General features: G+C 39.8%; 1 protein-coding gene across 3 annotated transcripts in view; it reads right to left on the reverse strand.

Annotated features, from left to right (window-relative positions):
• PDE5A (phosphodiesterase 5A) overlaps positions 1–19,947 on the reverse strand; it is a 130,261-nt gene that overhangs the window by 70,319 nt on the left and 39,995 nt on the right. For all 3 annotated transcript variants that reach the window (XM_044767297.2, XM_070504690.1, XM_070504689.1), the window contains exons 4-6: positions 6,253–6,324; positions 4,540–4,629; positions 1,577–1,714 (exon numbers count right to left, since the gene is read on the reverse strand). In XM_044767297.2, the coding sequence (XP_044623232.1) occupies positions 1,577–1,714; positions 4,540–4,629; positions 6,253–6,324 (300 nt within the window). The remainder of the gene's footprint in view (positions 1–1,576; positions 1,715–4,539; positions 4,630–6,252; positions 6,325–19,947) is intronic.

A 19,947-nucleotide genomic window follows, 5' to 3' on the forward strand; every position in this document is an offset into this window, starting at 1 on the left:
TATATTTACGACAGAAAAAAGAAATGGAAAGAAACAGAAATAAAACAAAGATATTACTTTAATTTGGGGACAGAAGAACTGAGTACACATTTTCTCTTGCTTACATTTGGATTTTTGCTCATGTTGAAATATTTTTAATCAAAAAATAATTATAATATAAATAAACATCAAGCCACTTAATTCCTAAACCCAACAAATTAAGTTGTTAAAAATTGAGCAAAATACAATGATGGGTATAATGCTGTGCTATACTTCAAAGCACCACCAATCCAAGTCAGTTGCTGCCATGATAGGTGTTAACTGGTAGAAGCATGAGCTGAATGTTAATTAAAGTGATATTTAAATTGTCTAAAAAAGAAGTGGCTTACATATAACTTTCAAAAATTAAATGGTAAAGAGCAGGTCACAAAGTAAAAATGATAAATTGACATACTGCATTAATGAATTCTGACCTGACCTTTAAAAGGATAGCTACTATCTTGTAATCATCTCTATATTAAGAATTTTATAACTGATTGAAAATATGAAATAATATCTATGAGAATAGTGATTATCTTATAGCATAGTGAATTCTCATTTGATATCCTATTAATGAGAATTACACACACACACACACGCAAAATGATTCAGATAATGTTGAGTCATACAGTACAGTCTTACTATGTAAAACAAAAATTTTTTAACATAAGTATTAAATATCTTTTCTTATTCTACTTTCCCCAAAATATCAATTCAGATATCATATGGATTATAGCTGACTACATAAGTGGTAATCCCCACTCTCTTTCCTAACCTACCAATGAAGAGCCTATTGTCAGGGTCTAAAGGAAAAGAAAGCAAACAACTACATCAAAAAGAAATATCCCAGAAGCATTGGTTCACAGGTTGAGAAGGGAAAGAAACTGCATAAAGGAAAACTGCCTTAGGCTAGGGGCCCCGACTGTAACAGCAAACTCAGCTGGCCTGTCTAGACCGAGCCAGCACTCAGTAAGAACACTCCATCTTTCTGCACACATCTGTTTCTTTATGTTACAAATCAATGGACTGAAATCTACCAATTAGAACAGTTTAGTGGTTTCCCCATTGTTGGCAAAGGATTTGGGACTAATAGGCATCTTTAATAACATTGCCTCTATTGGCCCATACCTTTTGGTTTCTAAACAATTTCTGGTTAAAAAGAAACTTTTGGACCCAGCCCATTCAGAATGGGGATCTACTGTTCATAGCACCCAGGGCATCACTATTCCTGACCGTGAAAAGTGTGCACACTGTAATGACAATGTATTTCTCCATCAAGGTAGTGTAGCCATTGACAAAAGCAGCACACAGACATTCCCATGGTGACTACTCAGTGTAGAGGCACAAAGGTGAAAGTGTGCATTGAGGGCATCCTGCAACCTCACTTCTACTCCTTCTCAACCAGAACAGCTCATACTCTTATCACCTTTACATAAACAGCCATATATAGTTGGGTTTGAGAGAGAGTTTTGAGGCTAACATGAGGTTTAAAAGTAGTGCTTTTAGAAATATAAGTTTCTGTCTTTCTAAAAATAAAAAAGTCATACTCTGTACTCACGGAGCAATCTTCATCCACTATGAAAATGGTGCATTTCTGCACCTGCATGAAAGAGATAATAGTGGCAGCTATCTTCTTTAGAATTACTTCTAGTGATTGTTGTTCTTCAAAAATTAAGCTAGCAAGGTCAAGCAGCACCTAGACAAAAAAATTAAGAGCTTATTATTTAATAATTGTTTGTAATTATTAGAGCAATACAATGATTTATATGGGTTATCAATTACTTATATATAATCTAACAAGTTATGACCAAGTTTGCATTCAAGTATTAAACATCTAAGTCTCCTCTTACTAACAAAACATCCCTATTGATTGTTCGAATAGTTAATACAATGGTTACCACCACAGCCTCTGAAGCCAGTCATCAATTTTAATCCTGACTCCCTTCCTGCTAGCTTTGTAATCTAGGGCAAGTTTCTTGAAAATGGGGATAACAAAGAATAGTACCAAAGTCAAAGGACTGTTCTGAGGACTAAATAAGTTAACATTAGGAAGCATTGTGAACAGTATCCAATACATAAAACACACTGTTGTTGTTGCAAACTTCTGAGATCAACATTTATGAACATTATCAATATTTTCACAGATCACAGTAAATACTGCTCCAAAGTAAACCAAGTTCTAAGAGTTCCTTTTGTTTTTTTCAATGGTACTTTCTCTTTCCTTTGAATTCCATAGTTTCTTCTAATCTCACGATGTATTTGTGTGACGAGGGAGGAGAAACGGTACTACAGAAAATACATGGGAGGCAGTATTATCCTAGCTGAGGCCTGAAAGATGAAGTGGACAGTGAAGTGGGGAAGGTAAATATTTCGGTCAAAAAGAACTGAATTGAGAGAAAGTAGCATACTGCAAGTTTTGATCAAGTTTTATGAGAAAATAGAGAGTAAAGAGGAGAAATGGGGAGATGAGACTGTACAGAGTCGAGCAGAGAAAGAATCCCAAAGCAGTCTGGACTGTGATGGACTGCAGGAAGAAAGTGAGGAGATGACAGCTGTGTTGTTCAAAATGGGGACTGGACTAATGGGTGGCAAGAATGGAGCAGAGAGAAAAGTTAGGAAGATACTGTGGTTGAAGGCAATGGAAAGTCCACCAACTTATTAACACAAGTTCTAAAAAGAGAAAATAGAGGGTAGGGGAGATGAATGATCAAAGAAATAATGAAAAAGAATTACACAAAACTGAAGGGCTTAAGTCTCCAGACTGAGAGGATGACCAGGTACTGGCATGATAAATGAAAAAAAGAGTCACACTGTGAAATTAAGTTACAAAAGCAAAGATAAAGAAATAATCTGAAACGCTTATAGACAAAAAAAAAAATCTACAAAGAGCCAAGAATTGGAACAACATGAATGCTAGTTAGAAGACAAAGCACTACCTTTAAATTCTGAGAAACTGGTCTTTCAATTTAGAATTTTACACCAAGCCAAACTGGTAGAAGGGTACAACAGACATTTTCATACATGTGAGAACTCAAAAAGCTTACTCATCAATACTCTTTCTCAAGTAGTTAACTGAGAAGGTTAGTTTAGTACACAAACTGCACTAAAACAAGGAAGTAAACTGAGAAAGAGGGAGCTATGGGATCCAGTGGGTAACCAGTGGAGTCTTTCTAAGAAAGCAGGGAAGGAAAGTTCTATGATGACACCTGTGCAGCAGGCATGGGGAAAAATAATTCAGCTTGTGTGAAAATTAATAAAGGGAAACCTCATTTAAAAGGGAGTCAGAAGGGGGAGCTCCCATGCAGTACCACTTGAGGTCAATTTCAGGAAAGATAGTCCTTTATAGATCCGAAGAGAAAGAAGTTCTCAACAGGAAGATACTCAATTACAGAACCCAACAGAAAGAAGTCGACAGGAAAGAATCCTCAATTACAGGAAGAAATGTACATTGTATCCCAAACTTAAATTGACTACCCCATCAACTCAGCCAATGAGAAATCATCACCACCCTGAACTCTTATTTGTCTCCAATGGACATTCCTTCAAAACTGCCCTCCCAATTGCCTCTTTTTAGTCCATAAAGTAATGTTCCTCTCCTTGGATTGTTGGATTTGCCTATGGTCTGCTATAGAATGCATGTCCTGAATTGCAATTCTTTGGCTATTCCCAAATAAACTTGTTTTGCTGATAAAATAATTGGCTGTTTTATTTTTAAGGCTGATACCTGGAAGAGAAAAGACAGAAAAACCTCAATTTGGAGATTTCCAAGAAAAAGAAGAACTTAACAGAATGCCTAAATAATGGAGGGTCTGGGGGGAAAAACCAACAATATGAGGCTACACTACAGCAAATAGTTCAAGGAAAACAAGGAATTTAGAGCATCAAGAAAAACTAAAAGTTATATAACAAAGGTAATTATGAACAACATTTGTACAGTCATGGATTTATAAACACTTTATTTTAAATTGCAACTTCAGAATTAACCTATACAAAACTTAAGAAAAGTCAATCATGGTTGTAGAACAATATATATGTAATCAACATGGGCAAAATTTTTTTAAAAGTCCAGATGGGAAAATCAGAGGTAAGGAGTGGTAGCTAGGAAGGAGAGATGAAGGATGCTAAGATCTTCATCTTATAAAGCACAGAATCAAGATAGTGATGTCTCTAGTTGATAGGGCAAGAACTAAACGCCTTACTTAACATTACAAATACAACCCATCAGTAAGTTAAAACAGTGACATCATGATACTGGTTAGATCAGCGTAATGGCAAGCAGAGCGTGGCATAAGTCAAATAAGTCCTCATCTGTGGAGTTAATGAATATTGTCTGACAGGGAAAAAGCAACATAACATGGAAACAGGGGATGGAAATAACTATTAGAAGAAACAGCTAAAATATTTAGAAACTAAATAGTATACTATTGGGATTTTTAATCATACCTCTAGATTACTTGGATAAAAATTTAACAATTTTCTTAAAAAGAATTTCTATACTCTCTCTTTAGTAATCAGACTTGCCTGATTTCTCTTGTTCTCCAACAGTGAAGTTTCATAGAGTTGAGCATTATGAAGAACAATACCACAAAACGCCAAATACGCGGCAAAGTCCTAGAAAACAGGTAAGACAACAGCCAGTAAGAACTAACTACAGAACTGTCTTGTTACATTTCCTGAAATACAAAAGGCATCCAAGAATATTTACAGTTGAAATAAATATTAGAAAACCAAAAGTGCAGATGTTTATTCTGCATAAAATTAGGAACTGATGCAAAGCAAGTGTTAGCTAAATGACACAACTAGTAGATGACAAGTGTTAATACAGTCTCCTAAAGTCATACATTAGTTATAAATTAACAAGGAGAAAGAGGGGAGGGACCAAGATACAGATCTTTATATCATTTGAAATTGAAGTTGGCCCTGCGCAAAATTTGGTGTAGTCTCTGAATGATATTAGGACTTGGATCTATGCTGAGACTATATAAATAGCCTGTAACATTACTGAGGCAAATGAAAGCTCACATACTTGTTAAAAGAATATTGACAATAACAGTCCCATATAAAGTTGCAAATATTAGTTTAAATATGTTCTTTTTAACATAGATCTGTCATCATTATACTATACTAAGGTGATATGTTGACAATTATATTGATTAAAATAAATCTTTACATGGCACACTTTATTCACAATCATGGATTTATTTTGCTGAGAGATGATACAGCCTAGGAATGCAAGTCTTTCAAGAGGGGTTTACGTTAATGGACTGTAAACAAATAATGGAACATAAAGCCAATCTAGAACCATGATCCCCACCATATGTTCTCAGGTGTCGTTAACAGAATAGGAGACTGTATGTCTGTTACCCTGATTTAAAAAGGTACTTGCTATGTTCTGAAGTAATTAAGACCTGGAGACCAACACACGTGCCAATACAGCCTACAGCACGGAGACAAAAATAACTCTTGTTTGAATGTCTTCCAAAGGCTCCTACTCCTTTTCAGGAGAGTGACATAAATAGCAATGGGCTTGAATAGGAAGAATTCAGTGGGCTCCATGATATACATATAATTACAAATTCAAGAAGAGAAATAATAAAACCTACTGACAGAATGAAGTTATAAACAGGTTTAAGGGCTCCCGTCCTTAAATGGAAAGCACGTTGATGTGGTGTGGTGTGGAATGTATTCCTTCAGAGTTGGATGAGAAGAGTAATAAAATAATGCTGACTGCCGCTCTTTCTAAAGCTAAATTCACATCATCAAGCCTGAATTCACACCTTGGCGCCCCACCGTCTGTGTGCAAAGCTTATAAAACATTCTGAAATTTCACCAGGAGGCAATTCCAATTTTTAGCTGCCCTGGAGTGCTGAACTTGGAGCCGTGCTTTAGGGGTTTTTACTCAAGGGTGAATTTCTTTATAGCAGTGATGAAAGGTAAATGAGATACTTAAAATACCATGTCACCCTCTTATGGCCCCAACAGGCACACAGCCCTGGAGGAGGCTGGGCAGCACAGTGAGCAGGGGTTTGGGGGTTTCTGCTGACTGAAGGCCACAGGTCCTCCAACGTCAGGTCAGCACTATATTGAGCCATAGGAAGGAGACACCTGGAACATTTCACATCACTTTAAACTGCTTTTTGTGATCAACAATTTCAGCTAATTCTAGAGGTCTATACACTATAAAGAGAAAGCATCTTCCTAAACAGACATCACACCAGACACAAGTTTTGGTACCTTTTCATCCTTTTCAGTGAATGTCCCACCATTACCCGATTTCTTGTTGATGGCCTGGGCTACACCAACAACCTGGTATAAAGAGAGAAAAGTGGTAATTTCGTTGACTGAGATTATTGGCATAAATTCACCAAAGTGTGCTTTCAGAAGAATTTCTACATGTGCTTTAAAATAACAATAAGCTACAAAACCCTTCATCATTTGAATTAGTTCTGTATTATATATTCTTTTTACCTATTAAAAGTTCAAATATTTTTAATTTCTTGGCAATCACATTTTAAGTACACATTTGTCACAGTTTTTGAATAAAAAATAAACACTAAATTTCTATCACATTTCAAATAAAATATACAATAAAACTGCACAGCTAGAAGGATCTACAACTAGAATATACAACTACATCCTGGGGGGCTTTGGGGAAAAGAAAAATATGTATATGATAAAATGAACATTTTATATTGGTTTTAAATGTACTATTTCAAACAAGCTAAATGCTCTTCTAGTGAGAATGAAACAGGAGCCAGTGGCCAATCACACAAATTAAAATGCAGAAGGACCATTAGGGTGAAAATAATTCCGAAGGTAGGGATGTAGTCCAACTTCTTTTGATACTTCTGACCTTGAAAATTATTTTACCTTCAACAGACTTACATTTGGGGAAAGAGGCTTTATTGAAAAATCAAAAAACAGGAATTAACAGGCTGAGCTTTATTTCAAATGGATCAGAAGGTGTTTGAAAGATAAATTATATCTTACGAAGACTAAGCTGAACTCTGTCTAGGAGTATGCCTTAACTTTCCCTGAAAGATTCAGCAGGACTTTAAGAACCTTCTCATCTTTCTGCTTGAAAGTGTATCTTACCTGTTGATTTCCAACTCCAGCTTCACTTATCACCTTAATCTTACAAAGACCTTCAACTTACTTTTGCTTCCCCTTTACTACTTATAAATTCTACTCTTTCCTTCCTTCTGCAATTTAATATTATGAGTGGAATAAGCTATTATCCCCTAAATGGTTACACATTAGGAATAAAGTCCTTAGTCTTGTGTGGATGGTTCATCCTTATTTCCTCAACCCCTCTTGAGTCCCTTAGCTTTAAGAAAAGGATATAAAATTCCCTCTAGGATAGCAGAACAAGGAAGGGGAAGTACATTCTAGTCTGATGATGTTTTCTGGGCTTCTCAACACCTCTCCTCCCCACACCATTACAGAGTAAGGAAGGTTAATTAAAAAAACACAGAATTACCCAATTATCCTGTACCTTTTTATTGCCCTTAGTTCAACTCTCTTAAACTGGTACACTCTTTAGCTCTTGACAATGGCAAAAAATTTCTGGATGATCCAGTCTCAAATGCTAACAAAAGCTTCTGTCTAAGGTCAAAAAATGTCTGGACTGTGGCTAGGCATGTTCACGTGACTATAACTGACAGAAGCCACCAGAGGGTCACTGGGGTCTAATACAGAGCGGTACCAGAATAGCTTGGTTATGTCAAGTGTTCAGTCATTCACTCAACAAATGCTGAGGGGCCTTCTGTGTTTGAGTGATAAAAACCAGGAGAAAGACTCCCCTGAAGGAGCTCAGAATCAAGAATGGGTGACACATATACACTTACAGCACATGGGACGGCCAGTATTATGACAGATGCCCACAGACTGCTAAGGGCACAGAAGGGGGCACCTAATATGGGTAAAAGAGAAGGCTTCTTAGAAATGATGACATTTGAGTTTTTATTTGTCTTTATTAAATGGTTTTATGAAAAAAAGACTGAAATTTAAAATCTTCATTTTATGGAAGATGAGTTTAAAACAGATGAAGAGACTGTTATGCAAACCTTCTTAGATAATTATACAGCATAAAAAAGTATGTATTGGGGGCCGGCCCGGTGGCGCAGCGGTTAAGTTCGCACGTTCCGCTTCTCGGCAGCCCGGGGTTCGCTGGTTCGGATCCCGGGTGCGGACATGGCACTGCTTTGCAGCCATGCTGTGGTAGGCGTCCCACGTATAAAGTAGAGGAAGATGGGCACGGATGTTAGCTCAGAGCCAGGCTTCCTCAGCAAAAAGAGGAGGACTGGCAGTAGTTAGCTGAGGGCTAATCTTCCTCCAAACAAACAAACAAACAAACAAACAAAAAAAAAGTATGTATTGATGTGCTGTTTGTACCTGGAGCTGTGTGAGGTGATGTACTAAGCAAGGAAGTGAAGAGAAAGTTCCTGCTCGCTGAAAAATATAGACAAAAAGCTAGCTGTTTATTAAATGGCCAATAACCAAATTATATTAATACTTTAGTTCATCATGATATCACCATAAATTAACAGTGAGAGGATAGTTTCTTTCAAAGTCTTAAAAGAAAAGAGGAAAATCAGCCGCACAATGTATTTTCTAGTAAAAGTGATAACATTGGTTAGTTTAGGTCATTGGAGTCCTTCTTGGGCCAGTTAGCTCACTGTGATCCAAGGCTGCAGGCTACAGATACCCTTAACCGAGTCAGTGATCTGTGAACTGATTTGGGGTGGGAGGAGAGCGTTGGGAGGAGAGCAGGGGTGAGTGTTTTATGGTTGGGTCAGTGAGCATCTCTCTCTACTAGAAAAGCAGGACCAAAGCACGGCCTGTTCCCAGTGGATCTGCAGCATCCTATCTTCGTTTAACTAAAAGAACATCAAACAAAGCATCAAACAAAGTACACGGGGGATGGGCCCTAGAGCTCTCCCTTCCCTGAAACCTGCATCCTGATTTCACCTTCAGTTTCAGTCTTCGCATTTGTGTTTTACACTAGGGAACATTTATAGGGTAAGCATTTTTCTAACTGTGGGCTGAAAAGTTTTCTCTGTGGTTAAAAGAACACTGGCCCTGAAACCATACTAAATATAAGCCATTATTTACAATTTTCAACCAACACAACAGTGTTCACATAGTTGAATAACCATTTTCCATTTCTAGAATTTCTATTTGATTCTTTTTTCAAACCTGCCTATTGCTCCTCTTCCTCCTTTTCCTTCTTTTTCCTTTAAATATTAGTGCCTGTTGTCCTTCATCTCTCTGAACATACTTAATTTTGACTGTAAGTTCATCCTCAGCAGGACTGTTTCCCACGGGAGTCCCATGTTCTCTGGGTCACAAAGTGTCCACACATGGTGGTGTCCCCTTGTCTCTGCACTGCCTTGCTGGTGCGGACTGAACTCCACACCTGTGTGTGCCACAGGCTGGTGTCCTCATGCTTCACAGGGATCTCTTCTCTCTCTCACAGCTGCAGGCAGAAGGCAAGCTTCCTTGCTGCTTCTCCTGGCTGCCAGTGGAGTTTGCTAGGCCCAGTTTCGTGGAAGGACCCTTCACTCATCTAGGCTTTCCATGGAGTTCAGTTTCACCTCCCTGCCCCCAACACGCCTGGAGAGCAGATGTACCCTGACTGGCTGCTGCTGCCTCACACATTCATCTGACTATCCTGATCTCAGACTCTGGGAGCTCAGCTGGCCTGTGGTCACTCACATTTGCCTGTGGTCACTGACATTTCTTCCCTTGGGGTCTCCTCTTTGTTTCTGACCCCTGGGGTTTTCCCTCTCTTGAGCTCATCTGTAATTCGTTAAATTGCTTTTGATGAAATGTTATCTTCTACTTGTTTCCAGAATGGGGGGGAGGGGGGGTGGGGGTGGGGGACAGGTATTCTTCTGCATCTGTTCAGTCTGGCAAACTGACCAGAGGTCCTGTTCATAGGCTTCCAAACCTACTTTGTACCCCCTGAATACTAGGGCTTTACTATATTTAATTTTTTTCCCATAACATTAGAGCAAGATATTTACCATTAGGCAAACTCATGGAATGAGGACATCCAACGATGAATTTTTCATCCTTTCTAGTAACGAATTAATTTCTCTCACTAATAATTTTATAGATTCAGATATTAGAGGTTAATTTGTTTAAGGGATGATTGATTAAACATAATTCATATTTTTAAAAAATAGGCAAGTTCTTTCAAGAAATTATTAGGCCAGGAAAATATATCTAATATGTATATGTCCCTCTTATCCCCAGATGGATGACCTTTTAAAAAGAGCACTGATAAAGACAACAGATAAAAACAAGAGAAAAGATATCGTGTTTGTCCAAGGTCACATAAGCCAGTAAAAGACAGAAAAAAAAAGATTTTAATTTTACAATTTCAAGGATCCTAAGCAAAACCAGCATCCCTTGCCCTCCTTGTGTTGATATAAAGTCTTTCCTCCTCCTGTCAACCATCGCTCCTTTAAACAAATTAGGTCATTTTCTTCAAGCCTACAAACTGCTAACCATAGGTTTTTAAATGTCCATTTTCAAAGACATTTTTATGGCCAGTGTATGTCAGACCTCATATCCAAGAGGCAAAGCCCCTAAAAATGTGAGCTTCCATATCAGAAACCCAATTATTTCTGCCCACGTACTGGCTACCTGGACCCTCAAACCAATATTTTATGCTATTTTTTTTTTTTTTAGGCACAAAGAAGCTTCTCTGTTTTCTATCTTACTGGCACTTTCCACAGCATAAATGGACATTATGTCCTCATGGGGTCAAGTGTTCTTTTAGGAATGCAAAGGGCAAGCCTTGACTCTCGCTGGGTGAGCAGCATGGAACGTGACAGCTGGTCGTTCCAGGGGCAACTGATCACTGTCACAGTAAGCAATTTCCTCTCCAATCGGCAGCTGCCCCAGACCCTTACTGAGGCCACGCATCAATCCCAGTACATTTCCCCATTCCTGCTTCCAGGGGATGCTCACTCAGCACGGAGGCTAAAAGCCTCCTAAAAGTGAGAAAAGAACAGACTACAAATCTCAGCTCTCCCTCTCTCCCACCTGCAGAATATCTCATCGTAATGACAGGATTCTAGATCATATACAACCTGAGCCGAAAACCTTTCTTCACCAAAAACCAAGAACTTAATGTAGGAGGGGCCAGTGGAGAATTCTCTCCAGTGCTCTTTTCAAACTTTTCCTTGACTCAGTCATTCATTCAGGAACAAGTACTCTATTCAACAAATAATTACTGAGTTCCTATTATGTACCAGTCACTGCTCCAGACAATGAAGACACGATAGTGAACAAGACAGACACAAATCCCTGTCCTCATGCAGCTGACATTCTAGTCAGAGTGTTAGGCTTGGAAGGGCATCCCACCCTACCCCCTTCTCCACCCCTATTTTGCAGATGAGCAAACTGAAAATGAGAGGGCTGACATGACCAATCCAGGCTTTCCCACTTCTCTTCCCAATCCTAGGCAATCATCAAATCATGGTCATATTCCACGTAGTAGGAAACATAAATGGCTCCCAAAGATGTCCTCATGCTAATCCCCGAAACCTGTGAACATGTTACCTTAAATGGCAAAGGGACTTTGCAGATATGATAGTTAAGGATCTGGAGATGGGGAGACATCCTGAATCATCTGAGTGGGCCCAGTGTAATCACAAGAATCCTTATGAGGGAAAGCAGGAAGCAGAAGAGTCAGAGTGAGAGATGTGAAGATGCTATGCTGCAGGTTTTGAAGATGGAGGAAGGGGCCACAAGCCAAGGGATCCGGGCAGCCTGTAGAAGCTGGAAAAGGGAGAAGAGATTCTTCCCTAGAGACTCCACATAGGAACACACTCCTGCTGACACCGTGATTTTAGCCCAGTGAGAACTATTTTGGACTCTGACCTCCAAAACTATGAGATAATACATTTGTGTTGTTTTAAGCCACTAACTTTCTGGTAGTTTTTTACAGCAGCAATAAGAAACTGATACCTTTCATTAGACTTATTCTCACATTTTTCCATACCTTTTTAATTTTCCCTCACCCAGTATCGTATCTTGTGTTTCACCATCTAAATCCTCACTTTCTTGAAGGCCCTGACATCTCATTGCTAATTGTCTTCTTGCCTTTGGTCCATCTTTGACACTTAGGCCAAATTTATCTTCTTGGGACACTACTTCGTATGTACAAATTATCTCGTTACTCAAGACTTTTTAATGGTTCTTTTATCTATAGGATAAAAACTGCAGACTCTGATTCCATACTCTCAACCTGAACCAAGATCACTTACATGGATATTTGAGTTAGAATGCTACAACGACCTTTGTTCACATCATTCCTGGAGATATTGCTTCCACTTCTCTACTGACGCTGAGTCTCCAAAAAGCTTCCCTTTGTCAAACCCCTCTGAAATCCTGAGTGGCAGCTGTGTATGCCCTACATCTGAACAGGGAGATATTCTCATTTTTAACCTCATCTTCTCTACTCACATCCTGGCTCTCCAACTAGATTGTTTTCTAAAGACATGATTTCTATCTTATGCCTTATGGCAGCATCAGTATTTTGCATGGTTCTGAATGTGCTCAAACTTGATAGATATTTGTGGCTGATGATAATGGAAAAAGTGTCAGAGGGATCAGATTTTTTTAGGGTGATGTACTTACTGGAAAATTCACTTTTTTTTTTTTGCTGGGAAAGATTTGCCCGGAGCGAACATCTGTTGCCAATCTTCCTCTTTTTATTTTTTTTCCTCCACAAAACCCCAGTACATAGTTGTATGTCCTAGTTGTATGTTCTTCTAGTTCTTCTATGTGAGTCACCGCCACAGAATGGCTGCTGACAGACAGTTGGTATCATTCTGCACCCAGGAGCCAAACCTGGGCCCCCGAAATGGAGTGCACTGAACTTTAACCACGAGGCCATCAGGGCTGACTCGACAATTCACATTTTAATAATAGATAATAATATCTGCCCATATTTTTCTCTGCCCTTTGCTTGATACCAAGAGATCTGTCCACATCTGAGAACTATATGTGGCAGTAATGAGTTTATGCTCTTAATAAGCCTTTAATTATGGAGTTGAAACTTACAGCCCAAAAGGTTTGGGAGAGTGGGAAAGAAAAGCTTGAGATTGTTAGTTTTAACTTTTAATTTTAAAAATATAAAAAATCACGGCAAATAAGATACTAAATGTCCCAGGTCTTTGTCATCTGTAACAGTGGTAGTGTGGGGCTTGTTCAAACATAGCTTGCTGAGTCCCATCCATCAACTTTCAGATTCAGCAGATCTGGGTCAGGGCCTGAGAATTTGTTTTACTACAAGTTCTCAAGTGATGCCAAATGCCACTGGTCTAGGAACAAAAACCACTGTGAGAACCATTGATAGAGAACTAATAAGTGTTAATATTTGGTGATGTTCTCTTTTCTTAAGATAAAATTAAACTGGACTTTCTTCTTCCCAGTCCCATTGTATTCCATACAAATTTTATTTATTTGATCCCCAACATTTGGATTGATTGCAGTTTTTTGCTATTAGGAACCATCCACAATGAACATCTCTGTATAGGTCTCTGTGTGCACATGTGCAAGAGCTTCTTCAATGAAATCTTCAGAGGAATTACAGAAATTTGTACCTTTCCCAGCAATGCATAAGAGCTCCTGTTAACCTCATATCCTAACCAGCACCTAGTATTGTCAGGCCTTTTAATCTCTGTCAATCTCACAAGTATAAAACTGGATCTTATTGTTGCTTCAATTTGCATTTTCTTGATTACTAGAGCAAATGAACCACTTTTTAATTTTTATCAGCTATCTTGGTTTTCCTCTTCTGTGTTGTCTATGTGTACCTTTACCAATTTTGAGCTTTCACTGTTGTTTGTGTTGTCTGGCTTTTATTAATAAATTTGAGAATCAAGGTTTGATATTTCTTTCAGTGACTGGTAAGACTGACTGACTTTGGTTGTGATCCATTTTACCCATCTCTAATGTACAAGCACTGCTACACCTACTATTTCTCTCAAGACTGTGTTTATGGATATTCCAGGTTTGGGGACAACACAAGTATGAATATAGGAGAAGTGGAAGCTTATAGTTTACTCTCACAGCCTGGCTGACTAGGAAGAGGCAGCCAGCATGAAGAGAAGCTTCTAGAAAGTTGCAAGATATAAACAGCATGCCCTGAAGATACCTGGCATCAGAAATACATCATGATCAAGGGCCAGTGTCTCTAACAGAGTTAATAAATCTATTCCCAGCCAAAAAAGAAAAAAATTCATAATGCTAAAAAGGTTGGCATTTAAAAAAAGAAGGGGGGACCTGCTATGTGACAGGCACTTTGTATCTGTTAATCCATTTAACCTTTGGCACAACCCTTTCAGGGAGATATTATTATTCCCACTTGATCACAGAGGCAGCTGATGTTCAGAATAGGTAAATAGGCAGTCCAAGAATGTGCAGACTCACATGCCCTCCAGGTCTGATCCCAAAGCCTTGACCTTTCTCCTGCTCCCCCAGGAAAGGGAGACCAGCACCAGTATAAAATGCAGGTTCTTAAGCACTACTCTTTAAACTGAAGGGATCATGAAGACCAAGGGTTTTCCAGAACGTCCAAGACTACCTTCAAATCCCATACATATGCTTATCTTGTTAATGCCTATTTTGCTCAAAGGGAATGGGACAATTTCAAAATTATAACTTTAAGACACAAAAACAAATCCAAAGTGGCTGCTGAAAGTCCTGCTTTCCTTGACTTCAATTATAAACCTCATAACACATTTTTATAGCTGAGAACCACTGACGCAACATAAAAAAAGTCCTATGTTTCAGGGGGAAATAGATAATAATGCAGTTTCAAAAAAAAGTAGATTCTTCAAGAAAAAGCACAATTAACCTATGGTGACAGAAATCAGACTGACTGGGGTGATGAAAAGTGTTCTATATCTTGATTGGGCTGTCAGTTACACAAATGTATACGCATTTGTCAAAACTCATCAAATTGTACATTAGGATCTGTGTATTTCAGTGTTTCTACAATTTAACTCAGTGTTCAAAAAATTTTAAAAGTAAATTTATAATTGCTGATGGTCTGTGAAAGTGGTGGGCCACGTGCCCACTTCCCGGCTATCTTGGTGAAGCAGGCTGAGGCCCCAACCCTTTGCTCGGTGCTGTTAGACAGGATGGATGTTCCCCAGATGGAACCAGTACAAATCCAGCCTCTGGGGGTCAGTAGCTGTCCTGCCTTAGGAACATCCAGTGGGAGTGGCGCCAACCTGAGGGAGCCTGGATTCCTTCCACACAAGGGGATGCTGGGCATAATTCTTGATCCTGGTGTTTATTCTCATCCCTTTGCACAAAAAAATTTCTCTTCCTGCCAAATATTAATCTCTCTGCCATACTAGCTTTTAAGTAGTGAGGCAAAGGTCTTAAACCTAGAACCATAGGAACCTTTTACTTTCTTATTAGACCTTTCTGTCCCTTGAGATATGGAGATGCAGGCCTGACAGAGCAGCACATAGCTACTGTGAGCAGAGTCTCCTCCTATGCCCTTTAAAAACTGCCAGAGACACAAAGGTTACAGAGCAGAAAAGAACCCGCTGTCTTTCCCACGTTCAGTGTTGACTGTTGCTCCTTGAACTTTCCACGCCTCCATCTGGCCTCACAGCACTCTGAAGGGAGGAAACGGACCTGTTCTGAATCGCCACCAGCTGAAGAGCTTTGCTGTGGCCACGGTCATGTTTCTTGTCTCCCTAGGACCTTCAAAATTCCCCCCTGTGTTTGCACTTCATGTTAAAGCTTCACAGACGAGTCAGCCAAGGCACAGAGAGGTGAAGAAACTTGCTTAAGGAATCACTGACTTGGAGCCAGCCCTCAAGACCAAGTCATCTTTGCTACAAAGTTGAGCTCTTTCTTTCAAACTCTGTCTCTCTGCCTAATTGGGAATAAGTCCAAAATAACAACAAAAAAAACTGTATACTCATTATATATTGTCCAAACTGTACTATGTATCAGAATAATTCTTCCCCTGTTTGTGCCCACCTTTTACTTGACATTGCCAAAAATGACTTCAGAGCTTGGATCTCTTTAATAACTCAGATTTATTTTCAGGGTGGGATCCTGCATTCTGCCAGGTGCTGGCCTGCAAAGCACAGGCTCACCCTGGACGGTGTTGTTGGATTTGGACTCTGTTAAACCAGGATGAAGCTTGTTCCAGCACTGCCTGCACTTCTAACAGGTCCACATCTCTACAGTCTGGTAAGAGGCTTGTTAAATAAGCTTCCTGATAATTACAGGGGGAAAGGATATGCCCAGAATGTGCATCTAATATAAACAGAAGAGAGATAACACAGCAAAAGTGGCAAAAAGCAAGTTTCGTGCATCAAAACACTGAATAGGCTGAATCTCATTTACGAATTAAAGTTGGTATCAAAGGGGTGGAGAGAACATCCTAATGAGAGCTGACCTGAGTGTTCAGACCACTGCTCTTGCCTCTACTGGTCCAGCCAACTGCATCACAGCCAGGAGAAGCTACATATCCATTTCGTTTAGCTTAAGAGATCCAGGGAAAAAAAATGTGTGTATGTGTGTATTTATCAGTTTTTTTTACACTCAACAAATTTTTAACATAGAGAATATAGTCTATTATGTCGTCACAGCTAAAACATAATTTTATCTCTAAGTGTTTTTTCCTCCAAATGGTAGATGAGCCTGAAAAGGTAATCCTATATGAAAGCTCAGATGCAGACATCTGTCATGCTAGCACAACTCCCAGCTATACATGTTACCAGCACTAAAAGACATGTCCTCCTCCACACATAGCTGTGCTAGATAATATACAAAGTACTTAACAGTATTTGGAATCATTGTTTGCAACTCCAGATTTTGTTATTATATTATTCCAGTCTATAAACTTGCATTTTCAAAAGCTAAAATAGAAAAAGAGTTGGTTGGTAGCTCTTCAGGTATAATCATTAATAACGATGAAAGATGGTAATTATTTCATAGTGACAAAAATACATCCTTAGAATAAGACAACGTGGGTCTGAATTCCAGCTCTGCCACTTAAGATAAGTAGTATTGGGACATTTCCTTATCTTGACCAAGGCCATATTGCTTCATCTAAAATGGGGATGATAATATCAACAAAGAAGTTATTATTGGTCTCTCAAGGTGAGCAGGAAGATCCTAGCCCTACTCCTATTTACCACGTAGCCTTGATTAAATTTCTCCTTGACGTCCCTTAATTTCTCAATCTGTTTTGCTTACCATGCTTCAAGATGGTAAAGAAGCATTTCTGAAAAGGAATCATACTACAAGTTCTCAGGTGACATGGTTATTGCATTCCACAAATACAGCTTAAATGTCGCCTCATCTGTGAAGCATCCTTGTCTCACCTTGCTCTCATGGGGCTTACAGTCTAGTGAGGGGAAACAGAAATACACCAGTAAGGTTAATGTGTAGTATGTGAAATAGTGATTGAATGCTTAAGTGTTATGGAGAAAATAAAGCAAGGATGGAAGTAATGGCTAATATTTAATGAGGATGGCCAAAGAAAGTCTTACGCGGAGATGTCATTTCAGTAAAAACCTGAAGGAGATGAGAGAGTGAGCCATGTGGATAACTAGGGGAAGAGAATTCCAGTCAGAGAGAACAGCAAGTGCAAAGGCCCTGGGGCTGGAGTTTACCTGATTTACTGAGAAATAGCAAGACTGTCGGTGTGTTGGAGAGGATTAGGGGGTGGGGGGAGAGATAGTAGGAGGAGAGATCAGAGGGGCATTGGAGCCAGGTCACGTGGGACTATTCTTATAGGCTAAGCTGGAAATCCACTGGAGAATTTTGAAGAGGGGAGTGATGAGATCTAACAAGTTTTATAAACTTTGTGTTGAGAATAGATCATAGGGAGTTAAAGCCTTGAAGCAGGGATACTAATCAGGGTGCTACTATAGTAATTCAGGTGCTACATACTGATGGCTTGACCCAGGCGTTAGAAGAGCAGGTGGAGAGGAGTGACGGAAGGGACCAGCAACAGGTTTGCTAATGAACTGGGCATCTACTATGAGGGAAAGAAGAAGGAAGAGATGGCTTCAAGGAACTCAGCCTGAAGAGCTGAATGATAGCGAAGTTGTTAACTGCGTGGGGATGAGCATGGAGCAGCTTTGGTGGGAAGGACGATCAGGAGTTCAGTTTTAGATATGTTAAGTTCAAGGTGCCTGTTAGACATATGCAGGCAGAGAAGTCAAGTAAACAGTTGAATACATGAGTTTAAATTGAAGAAAGAGTATAGGTGCCATGTAAGTTTGGTCAGCATATATACATTATTTAAAGTCATGAGAGTAAATAAAATCACAAAAGGAGTGCACGTAGTCAGAGCAGACAAGAGGGTCCAGGGTTGAGCATTTTTAGCACCGTTGTGAGGAACAGGCATTACTGAAGGAGACAGAGAGGCGGTCAGACAGACAGGAGGAAAACTGGGGGGTCTGAGGTCCTGGAAAGCGAGTGAAAACAATGAGTGACCACCAACAATGCCACATGCTGTGAGAGGCCAGGCAAGATGAGAACTGAGAAATGATCACCAGCTCTTGCCCTACAGAAGCCATGGGACCTTGCCAAGAGCTTCCACAGGTGGGGAGGGTGAAGGCTTGGGTGCAGTGTGTTCAAGAGAGGACGGAAGGAAATGGAAATGGCAGGCGTGGACAGCTCTTTCAAAGTTTTGCTCTGAGGGTGATCAGAAACACGGGTGGTCTCTGAAAGATGTGTAGTTGGATGGGTGTTTGTTTTTGTTTTTAAGATGGGAGAAATAACAGTTTATTTGTACACTGATAAACCAATCTGTTAGAGAGGGGAATTTTGGTGATTCTGGACAGAGAGGTAAGAGCTGCTGAGCCGTCTTGGAGCAGAAAAGACTGGATGAGAGTTGGTGCACAACTTTGCTATCTCAGAGACAATTAAAGTAGAAGGGAAAGGGAGGTATATGGACCCAGGTGCAGGAGCAGAGGAAAGGAGATGAAGGGAGTTCTCTTGGGGAAGTATCCTTCTAATTGCTCTATTTTCCACTGAAATAGTAAGCAAGGCCATCAGCTGAGTGTGGGGTTGGGAAGGGGGCATGGAGATGTGAGGAGAGAGGAGAAAGTAGCAGACAGTAAAACAAGATATCCCGAAAAGGACCTAATTGGTTTTAGGTGTGGTTTTTTTTTGAGGAAGATTAGCCCTGAGCTAACTACTGCCAATCCTCCTCTTTTTTTGCTGAGGAAGCCTGGCCCTGAGCTAACATCCGTGCCCATCTTCCTCTACTTTATACATGGGACGCCTATCACAGCACGGCATGCCAAGCGGTGCCATGTCCACACCTGGGATCCCAACCAGCGAACCCTGGCCGCCAAGAAGTAGAATGTGCGCATTTAACCACTGCGCCACCAGCTGGCCCCAGGACCTAATTGTTTTGATCCCTACAAACCAATCCTCTCCGTGGCACGTTTTATTTTAGGGTCTATCACAACTCTCCCCGTTACATCCTACCTAAAAAAACCTCGTTAGTATTCTAGATTCTTCCTTCTACTTAAGCCTCCATCAAATCAATCCCTCAACCTCCCAAACAGAAGTGTAGCAAATCCACTCTTCTTGTTCCCTCCGCCTCGGCCTGGGTCCACTTCTAGTCTGGATTATTGCAAAAGGCTCCTCACCAACTTCCCCGCTTCTAGACACAGTCCTTTCTCCAGGTATGAACAAATATGGAAATTATTTAATTATCAAAATCTAACACGTGTCAAATTATGTGGCTCTGGGTTAGATATTAAACAAAGAGAACTGTTCCTCCTTAATGCCGTGGCCATACAGATCTTTAAATATAGCCAATGTTTCCTGGCTTCAAAAAATAGTCAGCACCTCCTCTGCATGGCATTAGAAGGCTCTCCATGATCTTGCCTCTCTGCCTGCATGGCCTCATCT

The sequence above is a fragment of the Equus asinus genome, chromosome 3 (assembly GCF_041296235.1).
Source record: "Equus asinus isolate D_3611 breed Donkey chromosome 3, EquAss-T2T_v2, whole genome shotgun sequence".
In the NCBI taxonomy this organism is placed as follows: Eukaryota; Metazoa; Chordata; class Mammalia; order Perissodactyla; family Equidae; genus Equus; species Equus asinus.